General features: G+C 33.9%; 5 protein-coding genes across 5 annotated transcripts; 2 read left to right on the forward strand and 3 right to left on the reverse strand.

The window, feature by feature from the left end:
- Positions 1-210: 210 nt before the first annotated feature.
- On the reverse strand, positions 211-3,591 carry AC631_03657 (RNA helicase; the record flags this gene model as incomplete). The annotated part of the gene is made up of 1 exon (XM_015612486.1): positions 211-3,591. The coding sequence occupies one exon, from the start codon at positions 3,589-3,591 to the stop codon at positions 211-213; it is 3,381 nt and encodes a 1,126-aa protein (XP_015466664.1).
- A 925-nt stretch (positions 3,592-4,516) lies between these two features.
- On the forward strand, positions 4,517-9,142 carry BUD5 (Ras family guanine nucleotide exchange factor; the record flags this gene model as incomplete). Its single annotated transcript, XM_015612487.1, has 1 exon — positions 4,517-9,142. One exon carries the CDS (start codon positions 4,517-4,519, stop codon positions 9,140-9,142), a length of 4,626 nt encoding a protein of 1,541 aa, XP_015466665.1.
- A 233-nt stretch (positions 9,143-9,375) lies between these two features.
- On the forward strand, positions 9,376-11,784 carry ACO2 (aconitate hydratase; the record flags this gene model as incomplete). The annotated part of the gene is made up of 1 exon (XM_015612488.1): positions 9,376-11,784. One exon carries the CDS (start codon positions 9,376-9,378, stop codon positions 11,782-11,784), a length of 2,409 nt encoding a protein of 802 aa, XP_015466666.1.
- A 327-nt stretch (positions 11,785-12,111) lies between these two features.
- VMA2 (H(+)-transporting V1 sector ATPase subunit B) lies at positions 12,112-13,644 on the reverse strand (the record flags this gene model as incomplete). The annotated part of the gene is made up of 1 exon (XM_015612489.1): positions 12,112-13,644. The coding sequence occupies one exon, from the start codon at positions 13,642-13,644 to the stop codon at positions 12,112-12,114; it is 1,533 nt and encodes a 510-aa protein (XP_015466667.1).
- Positions 13,645-13,825: 181 nt separating this feature from the next.
- AC631_03661 (uncharacterized protein) lies at positions 13,826-15,808 on the reverse strand (the record flags this gene model as incomplete). The annotated part of the gene is made up of 1 exon (XM_015612490.1): positions 13,826-15,808. One exon carries the CDS (start codon positions 15,806-15,808, stop codon positions 13,826-13,828), a length of 1,983 nt encoding a protein of 660 aa, XP_015466668.1.
- Positions 15,809-16,298: the final 490 nt, after the last annotated feature.

A 16,298-nucleotide genomic window follows, 5' to 3' on the forward strand; every position in this document is an offset into this window, starting at 1 on the left:
GCATCTAGATTAAGAATGCAACCTGATATATTATATATACTTCTAAAACGTTTAGTCTACTTAGATTAAGTCTAAAATTATTGCTATACAATTTATTTCTCTAGTACATTCGTTGTTATTATTATCAAATCAAATGTGATTTCTGTTCTAACAATGACTATTTTTTCCAAGTGATATAAATAAATAAATTAATAAATAAGATGGACCAAATTAGTACAAAAATTCATCATCCTTATGTATTGAATCATGAACCTGTAAGTGATCCAAATATTCCTTCCATAATGGGTTACTTTCACGTAAACAGTGCACATCTCCTATGATTATCAAACCGTATTTTGCTCTAGTCAACGCAACATTTAATCTCCTTTCATCTCCCAAGAATCCTATATTGTTTTCTTTGTTGGATCTTACGCATGACATAATAAGGAAATCTTTTTCACGTCCTTGGAATGCGTCGATGGATGCAATCATTATATCAGAAACGGTATGAATTGTAACAGGTTTTGATTCATTATAAATATCATCACGATCGACTTCAACGTGAATATCATCTTTTTCAGGATTAATTAAATCATTTTTAACAAGAATTGACGAAATCAAGTCACGTTGACCTCTATAAGGAGTAATAATACCTATTTCAGATTTGGGTATACCTTTATCATAGATTAACTTTAGTACTGATTTTGTGATGTACGAAATTTCACTTTTGTTGGAATATGTATAGCCTCTGTCTTCACGGAAATTGATCTTAACCCTTTCTTCCGGTGCAGCTCCACAAGTGTCCCAGAAGTAGACGGGGTTGGAGGGAATTCCTTCCAAAATTCTATCCTCAGCAGTTATACCATCCTTCAATAGACTTCCATAGAACCTGTTTCTTGGGAACTCACTGATCATTGGATGCATTCTATATTGTGTATCAAGCATATGAGGCGTACGATAAGTGCCATTCAAAAGAACTCTTTCGAAGAGAGACAAAGACAAATTTGGAACTTGGGAGAAACTACTCAATTGCTTTTGGTCACCTACAAACACAAACTTGTCAACACCAGGAACAGACAATGGGATTAACGTTGTTGGTTCCGAAGATTGAGTAGCCTCATCCATAATAACAACAGGTAACTTTTTAACCGATTTTAATTGATTCCCACCTGCGACAACTGTTGTTGTGAATATCACCTTTGCTTGTGCTATAAAAATATCACTAAGTTCAATTTGCTTAGTCAATAGTTTTTTATATTGGTTTTGACTGACTTTAGGGCCATTGAATCTTCTCATGTCATCAATAGTCTGTTTCATCGCCAAAGGAAGAGCATCGTAAACTTTGTGATGTAAACAGATGGAGGCCAAAGGATGTTCCCTGTTATATTCTCTTTCTTTTTCATTTGAAACAATCCTTAAAATAGATCTTCCATGTTTTGCAAGCAATTTTTCTGCAATATTATCAATTGCAATATTAGAGGCTGCAACAACTAATATTGGATACGTATTCAAATTGTCCAATAATTGCAATATAATTTCGTAAATAGTGGAAGTTTTACCACTCCCTGGAGGCCCTTGTAACACAGTGATAGAATTATTCAATACAGACTGAATAGCGACTTTTTGAGATTCATTAAACGTATCTTTGGTAAACTTTAGATAATTCTTGAATACAATTTGCTTTATTGGTTCCTTACCGAGAATCATGTTAATAAATTTTGGGTTCTCAATTCTTGACATAGCAATGAATACTCTGCTAACTGGAATTGAAACAGGTAAGATTTTTAACCATTTGACATTCACAGCATGTGGCAAAGGCTGAGTGTTCCATTTATATAATTCAATAACTATTTCCAAAACTTTAAGACCACCACGGCGGCCCTTAGTGGCGCTTTTGGTATCTGAAGTAACAATTTGACCATACCAGGGAATTTCATCGCCCAATATTAAAAACACTGATTGATTTAAGGAAAATGGTGATTTCTTGAGAGACTGCATTTTCTTTGAGATAAATCTATTCATTATTTCATCAGTTAATAGAATATTCAATTTAAATTGCTTGTGCTTTTTATCTTGATCTGCATACCATTCAATGGTCATTTCATTTGACTCTAGGTATGAATTGTTATTTGAGTGCATACTCATCTTTTCTTCTAAAAACAAATTGTATGACATCTCTTGGAAATAGGAGAGCATAGAATCATAAGATAACTTTGGCTCTATGGATGGCTCATATTTCTTGATATTGGAGGGAATAATTAGCAGTTCTTCCTTGGGTTTGTTATTCTTATCTAATTTCTTCTTATTATTTGATGGCTCGGGTTTTTTCTCATTTAGCTTAATGCTTTTGCTATCAGACTTAGAAATTGATTTGTGAAAATTAGCCTTTTCATTTGACTTCTGTTTACTACTTTTATTATCTTTGGATACGCCAGTATCATCAGTTTTACTAGTATTCTTTAGTTTTTGAGTCTTTTTAACTGGCTTTTTCAGCAAACTCAGATCTGGATTGGTTTCTTCAGACAGAAAAGTTTCTGTTTTTTTCTTATCTTTAGCCTTTTTATCAGAATTCTTACTTTCGGGAGTCCTTCTATTTATATCTTTTTCAGTTTTTTTACTATTAACTTGTTTAGTACCTTCAATTTCCTTAGAAATATTGTTTAACCTTGGTGTATTACTATCGTTGTTCTTCCTTGTATTATTACGTGAAGCTGCTGTGATATTTTGTGAGGAATTCTGGGTCTTTTTATTACTGGAATGTTTATCTTTAGGCTTGTCACCAGTAACTTTGGCATTCTTTGGTACAGGAATCTTTCTGTTAATGTTTTTATCCTTTGATGTATTTTGTTTTGGCCTTGAGTGGACCGGTGTCGTTGGTCTTGGAGTGGACACTCTAGAATTTGATTTCGATGGAGATGGACTTGTATCATTAGATCCAACAGCCAAAATAGTCTTACCAGATTTTATAGCCATAGAATTGGCCTTAGAATTAAAGAAATGAGCCTTTCTTTCTTCCGCATCTTTAGATACCAGCTTTCCATTCAGCTTACTAGCTGTCTTACCCTTAAAATTTTTGCCTCCTTTTCTACCAATCTTTCTTGAACGACCTTTACCTTTTTTTGCATTAGATGGTGAAACAAATTCTTTTATACCAAGCAATTCGTAAAGGAACTTATCATCACTTTCGCTAACAAAGTTAATCTGATTGTTTGATACTTCTGGTAAGCATTTCTTACATACTATAAGCTGGTCTCCATTGGATTTATTATTACCCACGTATAACTTATCATCTGACAGACATAATTGGCACTCGATATCTCGGAATTTATAGTATTGTTCAAGCTTTTTCAAAAGAGATCCATTAGAGAGCGAATATTGCGTGGAAGGTTTTTCATCTTTAGACAAACAAAGCTGGCACAAAAGAGCCATGTCAGACAACCCAAATCTTAAAAGCAGCAACTGATGGATATTTGAATCCTCACATTCTTCACATTCGATGACTTCATTTAATGGATCAAACGTAACTTTTTTATGTCTTGTGGAAGACAAGTGTTTAGACATCTCAACTTCGTCCTGGGAAGTAGAACACGTAGCACACGTAAACAGAACCATTGCGTTTAAAGTGTCTGAATATTCTCTTAAATCGAAGGCTTCTTAATGTATACACTTTTTCTACAAATATTTTTTTTCAGCATACTTTCTCACTATCAGGATGGTCTTTTTTCAGGCATTGTGAGCCATTCAAAAATCAACTCGTTATCTTTCCTTCGAGTAATTAACTACCTTTGTCCGTGATATATATATACAAGCAACGACATATTCTTCTTGCCTGCATCGCGTTTGAAACATCATCTTGTTGATGGTCCTATTTGTAATTGCTACCAAATTTGCCTAAAATATTGGCCATCTGGGTCTTTGATTCCTCTACGAAACCTCAAACGGCCGTGTTCGAACCATGAGTCCGTTCTCATAATTGAATCTCGTCGTGCCGTTTTAAACAGGATAGGTTTATATTCTTCCTCTAGTGACAAACTCAGGTAAAATCCCACGGACGTACGCTGAATTTACCCCTGAATTCATCAACTGTTTTAAAGGAGTTTGTAACCCATACAACAATGTCTGCTACATTCTACTGTGAGATAAACTCATTGCATGTTCAAACGGTCTTGCTGTTTTATTATAGATCTTAGGTGCCTAGAATTTACGTTATAGGAAGTGAAATAGGCCTCTGCCTACATATAAACAAAACGGCCGGTATATATGTCGTACCAATGCTCCTTCTTTCAGTGGCTCATAAAAAGCTCTTTGTTAGTGAAACCATCAAAAATCGTTAAAGGCACACGCGTTAAAAAAATTTACACGAAATTTTAATCTGAATCTCATACGCGATTTTAATCAACAACTGAATTAGAAAGGTTATTGACTTACTTACGTTCAGAAACTGTGAAATTCGCAAGGTACTTAAACTATAATAGAAGAGAACTATAATTGGAGGTCTGTCTTAAATTAATTTAATGGATAAAAGTAGGTTTTAATTATGTATGAAGCACCTCGTTTATCAGTAGATGATAGACACATTAGTACATCGTCGAGTGTCTATTCTCCGTTAGAATCAGAATTTGGCTTTAAAAATAGTTGTGATAATATACCTGAAGAAATAAAAGAAGATGGGAGAGAAGAAGAATCTATGGATGAGTTTGACCGCCGTCAGTCATCTCACGGTAGTTGTGAGACAGGGAGTACTCAATACGTGTCTTACGACGATTTCCAGCCAATTATGCAAGGGGATAGCAACCAGACATTGCAGAGCTATATGACAGCCAACAACGAGAGCGATATGAGCTTCAGCTCTATTAACAACTCTTTGCTCAGAAATAGTCAGAATAGTTTGGATCTCAATGACGAAACTCTATCTTCGGGAAATGTGGGTCTCGATGAAGATGCTACTCCATTAGTCAATATGACATCGTCATTTAATGACCCTATCGATGATATGACTCCAGTAGTGGGTGCAGATGGGAGATTTATGAAACTGGGGTCTGACAACATGTTGAATCCACATGGAAAAACCACGCTCTTACCTCAGCAGGATTTGAGTAGAAAATTTCAGAGATTATCTATGACTTTGCAGCAATCTAATATGGCTACTTCAGGAGATTCGTTTCAGTTCATGAACTCCTTCCAACAAAACATTGAGAAGGCTAACAGATTAAGTGTTAATAATAGAAATTCCAATGATAGAACAAGTTCATACTATCAAAAGATAAGTGAGCCTATACTTCAAGATGATGTAGAGGAAGATCATGTAATTAATGGTCCACAATCAGAAGTGAGCACAATAAGTAATAGATCAAGTATATTAGGATCTGATAACGAATACAGCAATGAAATTGACAGTGCTGATAATTCAGTAAGAAATAGTGTTTATCTGGACAAGCCAATGCTAAGCAACTCTTCAAGTTTCAATTTTAACAATGTTCACGAGGATAGTAGTCTGATTTCTTCAAAAAGTATAAGTGGTAAAAGTTCTTACACTAACATACGAGGTTCTAGAATCTCGCCTTTAAAGGTTGTAAAAAAAGCAAGCATTTCTACTACTGATAACGACGATGTTCCAATAAGGAAGGATTTGTTACAAAAAATTGAGCAAATTCCAGGGGATGATGGAGAAAATGTATCAGAGAAAGAAAAAGTTGACATGTTTATTGCTTCAATGAGTCTCGAGGATAGAAAGAATGCAGACGAGGAGGAACATGCCCGTGGTTTGAATATTAAGTATGCCGATTCTTCACTCGATCCAAGAAATAAATCATATGAAGATTCAGATACAACTGCTGAAATAGATACAACCGAGGAGAATGTTAACGAAAGCATACCAGGATCAATATCATCGGCTAATCAGTTGGATGAAGAAGATTTGTCTTCCTTGTTTATAAGGGCTTTGCACCCATTTGATTCTTCATCGTTACAGCTTGAGTCTGATGCTTCAATATGCTTGTCATTTGAGAAAGATGATTTGGCTTTTGTACACACTATTGACGACTCAGGATGGGGTGAAGTAACTATGGTAGATTCATTACAGCGGGGCTGGATTCCAATGAATTATTTCACAATTGCAGTTAATGATGATAATATAGATGAAACGAAGTCTACAGAAGACTTAGAAGAAGATACTGGAAGAATACCGAATAGCGCTTACTTAAAACCGTTATTTCATTCGTGTGGTAAATTCTTAATAAACCCTCTATCACATAAGAATCGTCGTGGCAGGTTTACCTTTTCTACCAGAGTAGTGAATTCAATTAGGGATGGGGTTAGAATCTTATTACAAGAAACTGATTGCCTATCAAGAACAAATGAAATTGTTACTAAAAGAGAAATTGTAAGAAAAACCCGTAAATCTCTATTAGCTGATTGGTATAATTTAATGGTAAAAGCAAATGAGTTTAAGGGAACATCAAATTTCAACAAGATTGAGATATTGACATTGATGGTTTATCAAGTTACTAAGAAAGCGATTTCTTTCTTACAGGTATGGTCAATTGAGAGTAGACAAATTATCAAAAGAGAAAATGAAAAGAAGTTACAAAATGATATGAATAATTATCCATTGTTACCATCTCCTCCGCAAGCAAAGCAAAGGATAACCGAAATCAATGGTTTATTGTATTCTTACTTAGGTTTGATTATTGGAAGACTTGATTTAATTGAGCATAATTCCGTTGGATGTGATATTTTAGAAACAGTAACTCATCAAGTCATATTATTGTTGAGAGAGTTGTTGTTTATTTCCAAAACAGGTTCAGACTTCTCATCTGAAAAGCCTGCAGATTTAGATGGCTCATTAGATGTGCTATTATCTTTGGTAAGTGACTTAGTATCAGGGGTGAAGAGCTTAATTATGAAGACATTGAATGAATCCGATGAAGATCAAAAAAATCTGATAAACGAAAAGGGAGTTCAGAGTACTCCAATGAAAGATTACTACTATACCCAAGAAGGTGGTGATTTGATTCAAATCGCGGCCAGAATGATAAGATCTATCAGTAAAACAATATCTTCTATTAGAAGGTTATTAGAAGTTACGGGAGATTTCAAATTGAACTCAGAAAGAGCTTATCCTGACTACTCGAAAATGAAGGTAGAGCCAGAGGATTTTATCAAGAAATGCTCTATCGGAATTGCCAAAACTCAGATGCTTAAAGGTCGTAATTTAAATACGTTACAACCTCCTAAAGGGAAGTCTTCTAACAGATACTCTATGATGAGATCTGGAAAAACTGGTGACTTGAGTATAACTCCAAGCGGAGCAAACATGCTACATGATGTACTTGGGACTGATGACTCGTTCAGTTCTAATCCTGAATTCGAAAAGTTTACTACTAAAAACAAAGAAGTGAGTGCTGAAAGACATAATATCAATGATGAATTGTTGGTGGATGAAAATGGTAACTTACTAGGAGCATCTTTCAAGGGATTAGTCTATACCTTAACAAACGAGGTCTCGCCGCCAGAATACTTTTTTGTTTCTACGTTCTTTATTTGTTTCAGAAGTTTTGCTAATGGAATTGATTTCATAGAAGAATTAATTACAAGATTTGAAATGAATCATAATACATTTAAGAATAATGAAAAGTCAGACATTGGTGAAGAAATGAGACTCAAGAATAGGAGGAAATTGATTATCAAGATGTTCCAGTTATGGCTAGAATCTTACTGGAATCATGAAGCAGATAGTTCTTTATTAACGACGCTAGTTAATTTTTTTAATGAAGGAGTTTCTGTTTATTTACCTTTAGATTCTTTAAAGCTATTAGAGATTGCAGCAAGATTATCCTCAAAACCTTTAACTGAAAATCAAAAGCGCAACCGCAGACCAAGAACAGAGAAACAGTTGATTAATAGAAGTATTACTGTAACTAGGTCTAACAGAAAGCGGTCGAGTGGCTTTGCTGATAACACACTTTCATCAAGATATTCAATGGTGGATGGTTACGAGTTATCTAGAATCAATACAAAGTCATCAACTTCGAGTTTGAAATCCATGTCATTATCTTTACCATTAGGGGTAGGCAACCAGACGTCTTCTTCAAACTCATTATTAACTAAGAATCAATTGATAACCATAGAAAAAGTGAATTTGACTTTTAGAGCGATTTTGGGAGATAGTTGGTGTCCAGCAAAATATATTAATACCAAAACATTCATACCATTAAACTTAGCTAGTATCTTAAGTAAATGGTATAATGTTTGTGATCAAAGTTGGGTGCTTTCCAACTACAGACCAAACTTATTGGACTTTAACGGTTTGGAACTTGCCAAACAGCTAACCTTAATTGAGTCGCACATTTTCTGCTCAATTAAACCTGATGAATTATTGAACCAGAATTTTACTGCCAAACGGGCCCACTTAAAATTAGCCCCTAACATTAGACAGTCTTTATTATTCACAAATTGTTTGTCTGGTTACGTTTTAGAATCAATTTTACAACCTAAAATTAACCAAAAGATGAGGGTCAACATTATTAAGACATGGTTGAAGGTGGCCATATCATGCTTATATTTGAGAAATTTCAACTCATTGGCTTCAATTATTACCTCGTTGCAATCCCACTTGATCACAAGATTGACCAAGGTTTGGGTAGATTTATCTGATAAGTATAAAGAATTATACGAATATTTGTCTGGAATCATCCACCCCCAGAAAAACTTCAATGTGTACAGGACAAAACTTAGAAATTTTTTGGTGTCTAACGAGTACAATATCCCAATTGTTCCGTATTTCTCGTTGTTTTTACAAGATTTGACGTTTGTTACTGACGGAAATCCTAATTACAGAAAGGCAAACTCGTTTTTGAACCAAAAAGTTATTAATATTGATAAATACTTGAAGACTACAAGAATTATTGCTGATATTGAAAGTTTACAAACTTCATATATCGATGCTGATACTAATACTTCTCGTGAACGTAGGAGAAGTAGTTTATTACTTGGTATTGGTGCAAACAAAACTGCTGATCTGGATGAATATAACATTATTCCTGCTCCACCATTACAAGAATTGATTTTATTAGAATTATGGAAGGTTTGTCAACTTAACAGAAAGGAAGAAGATAGGGCCTGGAAATTGAGTTGCTTAATCCAACCAAGAGACGTTAGTTAGTTACAGTTTAATATAGACTTATATTTTAATGGAAATTTTTCTGAGAATCTCGATATCGCTAATTACTTTTTTTGCAATCAAGTTAGGTTATGAACAAATACGCGATATCAAAAAATTTATTCTGAGTCATAATATCTATGAAGTAAACAATTGGTCCACAAAAATAGTGAAAAATTTCAAATTAGAGTAAATCATTGTCTATATAGAATCTTGTACTATAGCAAAACGTTAACATGTTAAGTGCTAGAAAATCTATTGGAGCACACCGTACCCTTAATGGGATTAGAAGGTTAGCTACTCAAGCCAAATATTCATCTCTTGACGTTCCCCAAGAATATGTGTCAAGAACTCCACCTTACGCTAAATTGATAGAAAAGTTGAATGTGGTCAAGAAAATCGTGGATAATAAGCCATTGACATTAGCAGAAAAGATTTTATATTCTCATTTGGTCGATCCAGAAGAGAGTTTAGCATCATGCAAAGGACAATTATCTAATATCAGAGGTCAAGAATACTTAAAATTGAATCCTGATAGAGTTGCGATGCAAGATGCATCTGCCCAAATGGCGTTATTACAATTTATGACATGTGGTATGTCGAAGACAGCTGTCCCTGGATCTATTCATTGTGACCATTTAATTGTTGGAAAAGATGGTGCTGAAGACGATTTGACTAAATCCATCGCTACGAACAAGGAAGTTTTTGATTTCTTACAAAGTTGTGGTGAAAAGTATGGAATTCAATTTTGGGGTCCAGGTTCAGGTATTATACATCAAATCGTTTTAGAAAACTTTTCTGTTCCAGGTTTAATGATGTTAGGTACTGACTCACATACTCCAAATGCAGGTGGTTTAGGTGCTATCGCAATTGGTGTCGGGGGTGCAGATGCAGTGGATGCATTGACTGGTACTCCATGGGAATTGAAAGCTCCAAAGGTATTAGGTGTTAAATTAACTGGCCACTTATCTGGCTGGTCTTCACCAAAGGATGTGATCACCCACTTGGCAGGTATTTTAACTGTTCGTGGTGGTACTGGGTATATTGTTGAATACTTTGGAGATGGTGTAGAAAGTTTGTCGTGTACAGGTATGGCCACTATTTGTAATATGGGTGCAGAAATTGGTGCCACTACTTCGACTTTCCCATATCAGGATGCCCACCGTCGTTATTTAATTCAAACAGACAGAGAACCAATTTCTAAGGCAGCTGATGCTGCAAATAAAGAATTCAACTTTTTGAGGGCAGACGAAGGCGCTGAATATGACAAAGTAGTTGAAATCAACTTATCTGAGTTAGAACCTCATGTTAATGGACCATTCACTCCAGACTTGTCAACGCCTATTTCTAAATTCGGCGATACCGCAAAGAAGGAAAACTGGCCTTCCACCGTCAGTGCAGGATTGATTGGATCTTGTACCAACTCTTCTTATCAAGATATGTCTCGTGCTGTGTCTCTTATTAAACAGGCTGAAGATGCAGGTTTGAGGCCAAAGATTCCATTCTTTGTTACCCCTGGTTCTGAGCAAATTAGAGCTACCATTGAAAGAGATGGATTAATTGATACCTTTGAGAAAAATGGTGCAATCGTGTTAGCTAATGCATGTGGTCCTTGTATTGGTCAATGGGACAGAACAGATGTTTCGAAAACTTCTACCGAATCTAACGCAATTTTCACTTCTTTTAATAGAAATTTTAGAGCAAGAAATGATGGTAACAGAAATACTATGAACTTCTTAACTTCTCCAGATATGGTCACTGCCATGATTTATTCAGGAGACATGAATTTCAACCCAATCACTGACTCCATTCAATTAGAAAATGGAAAATCATTTAAATTTCAAGCTCCTGTAGGCGAGGAATTACCTAACAGTGGATTTATCAAGGGTCGTAAAGAATTCTACCCAGAAGCTAACCCACAACCAAAAACCGATGTTGAAGTTAACGTATCGCCAGAATCTGATAGATTGCAATTATTAGATCCTTTCCAACCTTGGTCAGGAGATGAATTGTCTACCAATGTATTGCTTAGAGTTGAAGGTAAATGTACTACTGATCATATCTCTGCTGCCGGTGCTTGGTTGAAATATAAAGGTCACTTAGAAAATATCTCATACAATACTTTAATTGGTGCTGTTAATAAGGATACTGGAGAAGTTAATAAAGCTTATGACTTAAATGGGGATCAATATGGTATTCCAGAATTAATGATGAAGTGGAAGGATGAAGGTCGTCCATGGGTTGTTGTTGCGGAACACAACTATGGTGAAGGTTCTGCAAGAGAACATGCTGCATTATCACCAAGATTTTTGGGCGGTTCTATTATTTTAGTTAAATCATTTGCTAGAATTCATGAAACAAACTTAAAGAAACAAGGTATGTTGCCTTTAACCTTTGCTGATGAAGCTGACTATGATAAAATTTCTCCATGTGATTTATTAACTACAGTTGATTTGAAGGACATGATCGCTAAGGATGGTAATAACGGAGGAGTTTTAAGAATGAAGGTAACTAAAAAAGATGGTACTGAGTTTGAAATTTTGTGTAAGCATACTATGTCTAAAGATCAAATTGAATTTTTCAAAGCTGGTTCTGCTATTAATCACATTGGTAATTTGAAAAGAGAACAAGAAGCATCAATCTAAACTTAACATCTATGTAATATAGTGAAATAATTTATATTTCTTTGAATTCCAATAATTTCTTGTTACATTAGAATCTTTTATATAACGAACGAGAGTATATACTTGTGAATATCATGTTATTTATAATAGATCGGCATTTTATGAGACCATATTACATTTATCTTTAAAGTATTTTTTAATTTTGCAAGATAATTACAAGAAATAAAACGAAAATTTTATTGCTATAATTTTAGATTTGAAACAAAAAAGGAAGTTGATGACAATAAATATAGTAAAATAAGATGAAATAAAATAAAATAAAACTAAAAAATCTAAAGTTAATAAGGTTTAAGCATCAATCAAATTGTCATGCGATTTATCGGCATCTTCTTCTTCTTCATCATCGTCTTCTTGTTCTCTATCTCTTTCATAAAACTCAGCTAATATCTTTGGACTAATTCTATTTAACATTTCCTTTGGATAAATTCTCAACAATGCCCATGCTTGATCTAAAGACTCGAAAACGGTTCTATTTTCGTAAGCACCTTGAGAAATGAAGTTCTTTTCGAATTTTTCTAAAAATTCCAAAGACAACTTATCTTCAGTAGATAATGCTTCTTCACCGACAACAGCTTTCATAGCTGCTGCGTCTCTACCAATAGCATATTTAGCGTATAATTGATTTGAAACATCACCGTGATCTTTTCTAGTCATACCTTCACCGATGGCAGATTTCATCAAACGGGACAATGAAGGCAAAACATTAATTGGTGGATAGATACCTTTATTATCTAATTGACGATCAACAGAAATTTGACCTTCAGTAATATACCCAGTTAAATCCGGAATTGGGTGAGTGATATCATCGTTAGGCATAGTTAAAATTGGAACTTGGGTAATCGAACCATTTCTTCCTTCAACTCTACCGGCTCTTTCATAAATTGTAGACAAATCTGTGTACATATAACCTGGGTAACCTCTTCTACCGGGAACTTCTTCTCTAGCGGCAGAAACTTCTCTCAAAGCATCAGCATAAGAAGACATATCAGTCAAAATAGTTAAAACGTGTCTTTCAGTTTGATAAGCCAAGTATTCAGCAGTAGTCAATGCTAAACGAGGAGTAATAATTCTTTCAATTGTAGGATCATTTGCCAAATTCAAGAATAAGGAAGTTCTTTCCAATGACCCATTTTCTTCGAAATCTTGTTTGAAAAATCTTGAAGTTTCTAAGTTAACACCCATAGCAGCGAAAACAATCGAGAAATTTTCTTCGTGCCCATCGTGAACGTCCTTAGTTGGTCTGACTAAACCGGCTTGTCTACATATCTGGGCAGCGATTTCGTTATGTGGTAAACCAGAAGCAGAGAAAATAGGAATTTTTTGTCCTCTAGCAATAGAATTCATTGTATCAATAGCAGAAATACCAGTAGAAATCATTTCTTCTGGATAAATACGAGCATATGGATTAATTGGAGAACCGTTAATATCCAAGTAATCTTCAGCAAAAATCTTTGGGCCTTTATCAATTGGTCTACCAGAACCATCAAAAATACGACCTAACATATCTTCCGATACAGCAATCTTCAAATTTTGACCTGTGAATTCAACTCTAGTTTTCTTAACATCAATCCCTGAAGTACCTTCAAAAACTTGAACAATAGCCTTACTACCTTTGACTTCTAAAACCTGACCCGATCTTACTGATCCATCAGGTAAAGTTAAATTGACAATTTCATTGTAACGTGGAAACTTAACATTATCCAATATAACCAACGGACCATTGACACCACCAACAGTGTTATAATTAATTCTTGGTTTAATGTTAAACCCTTCAGTAACGGCTTTTTTATTTAACTCATATAATTCTTTATCGTTTAACATGTCTTAAATTGTCTAATCTAGAATTCAATTGAATCAATCGGTTTAGATTATTCGTCACCCTCTTATTTCCAGCCATTCTTCGATAAGAGTAGGGATTAATTTTGAGGAATTTATCATGTGACATAATTTACACATTATACTCTAATATACACAGTAGAACTTATATACATAATGAATAGGATCAGTACATCTTACTTACTACATCCCACTCGTCCAATTGTACTTTTGATTGAGCTATCATATTGATCGCATTAAAATCAAGGTTTTTAGACTTATTATTTATTTTCGAATTCCTTTGGCGTGAAGTTCCCGTTGCCATCAATTTGTAGACATTTTGCATAATAGTTTTCAATTCAGACTCGTTCATTAGATCATCATCTGCATCATTGCTATACTCGAGCTGTTCATCTTTTGATTCGCTGAAGTTGCCATATATCTCATGATCGCTTGGTTTATGAATACTATTTTTAAAATGTTTCGAATAGAACTGCCTTAGTTTCCCATCTGTTTGTGTAACGACTGCACTACTATTTAATGAATGAGTGGAGTTTGGAGCTGAAATAGGAGAATGCAAATCATAATTAGCATTCGACATCGAAGTGAAATGCGTGTTGAACGATTTAAATGTGCCAGCGTTAGAAGACAGTAAATTACTGGTTGACATGTCATAATTTCCATCAGATGATTTTGAATTCTGTACCCCGTTTAGTTTATATGTAAAATACCTATCCATTGAAGCAACTTTTTCTAATATTTTTTCAAAATTGGACAGAATGTCCTTTTCTTCCAGATTATTTCTAAATTGATTCATTGTGTTGGATAACATCGAAGACTGCTTGTGTAAATTTGGGATTGAATCAATAGTGAAATAAAAAAATGTTTTGAAATTAATTAATATCTTCACAATTATCAGTAAAAACTTCAAGTATTCTTTCGCAGTCAATTTGGTAAATGGTTTAGTGAGGATCTTATGTGGCAAAATAATCATCTTCTTCCCACTTAATGTACTTCTTATTGGTGAAGATGCCTTTTTATGAGTTGTCTTTTCATCTTCTCTTTGCTTAGCGGAAGAAGAAGCAGATTCGTCTTTATTTAAAGACGCTCTTCTTAATTGACTATTTATGGTTTTAGAAGATAAGGGCAACTTTATTGTATTACCGAGCTTGATAACTCTTTCTTCACCAACATTCATTTCTTGAACCGATGAGTTTTTCTCTTCCTCTACCTCTTCTATTTCGTCTGAGCTGAGCTTCCCACCATTTATCATGAAATTTTCCTTCTCTTGTATCATATCATAAAACTTGGAGTCCGGTAAATATCCAATTAATTCTTCTAAATACGGTAATCTCAAGGTGTCTATGTTAAATATGACTTGTAAATGGACTTGTAATTTAATCAAATTCTCTAAAAACTCGTTGATTTGAGGTAACTTATTATTAAAACTGAAAAATTCGTTAATATTTAAAATAGATCTGTTATGAAATAGTAAATTACTTGCACTACTTGCTTTAAGCTTAGTAATATAATTAAAATTTGCTGATTTTGAATTATTTGTAGTAAATACCATCTCTTTCAATACTTTATAATTGTTATATTGAAGCTGAATAGATTGTTTCTTGATCTGGTTAATCTTTTCGAATTTATATTCTTGTATTTTTGATTTTAGGCCGTCGTCTGTTTCCTCAAAATTCTTAAATAATTTTGAACAATTTGATTCCAATTTTTCCTGCTTTGTCTCAAGCTTATTTTGAAGTGTCAGTATGGTATCAGTTAGTTCACTTATTCTTGAATCTAATAATTCCTGCGTTTTATCTATATTTTTTATCTTCAAATTCGTATTCAATATGTCTAATTTTATTAGTTGCAATGCCAAACTTTTCATCGCATTGATAGAAGGCTGAGGTGTTTCATTGGGTTGCTTTGGAGATATTTCTATAGCTTTCAAGTCCTTAACGTTCTGACAGGATGAAAATATTCCATTAATTTTGTCTCTAGCAACGTCATTAATCGAATCATTTTCAATACATGAATTTCGTATCAATTCAAGTTCATTATTATTGCAATTGGAACATACTAAATCATTGTAATACACTTCAGGTTTATGACATAGTGGACATTTTACATTCTTTAGATTTGAATTTAATTTCACATCAGTGTAAGGCATACCTTATATGTTTGCAACGTACTAATGCAGTATAAAATGTGTACTTTATTTGCCCTTAGATAAGATAAACCAGTGTTTGGTACGCGCACGAATTTTAAATATATAACTTCTAACTTCCTATTATCATAGATAGTTTCAATATTAAAATGTGAAAGATAGCAAAGCACAAGGATAATATGTTATATCATATTTGCTTACTTAAATGTCCAATGGAGTTTTTAATATTTCTTGGTATAAAATTTGGTATTTTATGAAAAACTGCACTTTTTTGGGTTTTTGCAATTAATTTCACTAATTTGATTTTTAATGAAAAATGCCTAAGTAAAAGATACAAAAGAACATAAAGTAGGATGCTTTGTAGGTTCTTAAAAATAAGAAATCGTGGTGAAGTAATTACATTCCTTTCAACTTAAATATGCAGGTAAAGTTAGTATTGCAAAATAATTCATCATAATTCATTTATATAAAACAATCTAAAAACATTTAACAG

This window comes from Debaryomyces fabryi (genome assembly GCF_001447935.2).
Source record: "Debaryomyces fabryi strain CBS 789 chromosome Unknown contig00082, whole genome shotgun sequence".
NCBI classification, from domain to species: domain Eukaryota; kingdom Fungi; phylum Ascomycota; class Pichiomycetes; order Serinales; family Debaryomycetaceae; genus Debaryomyces; species Debaryomyces fabryi.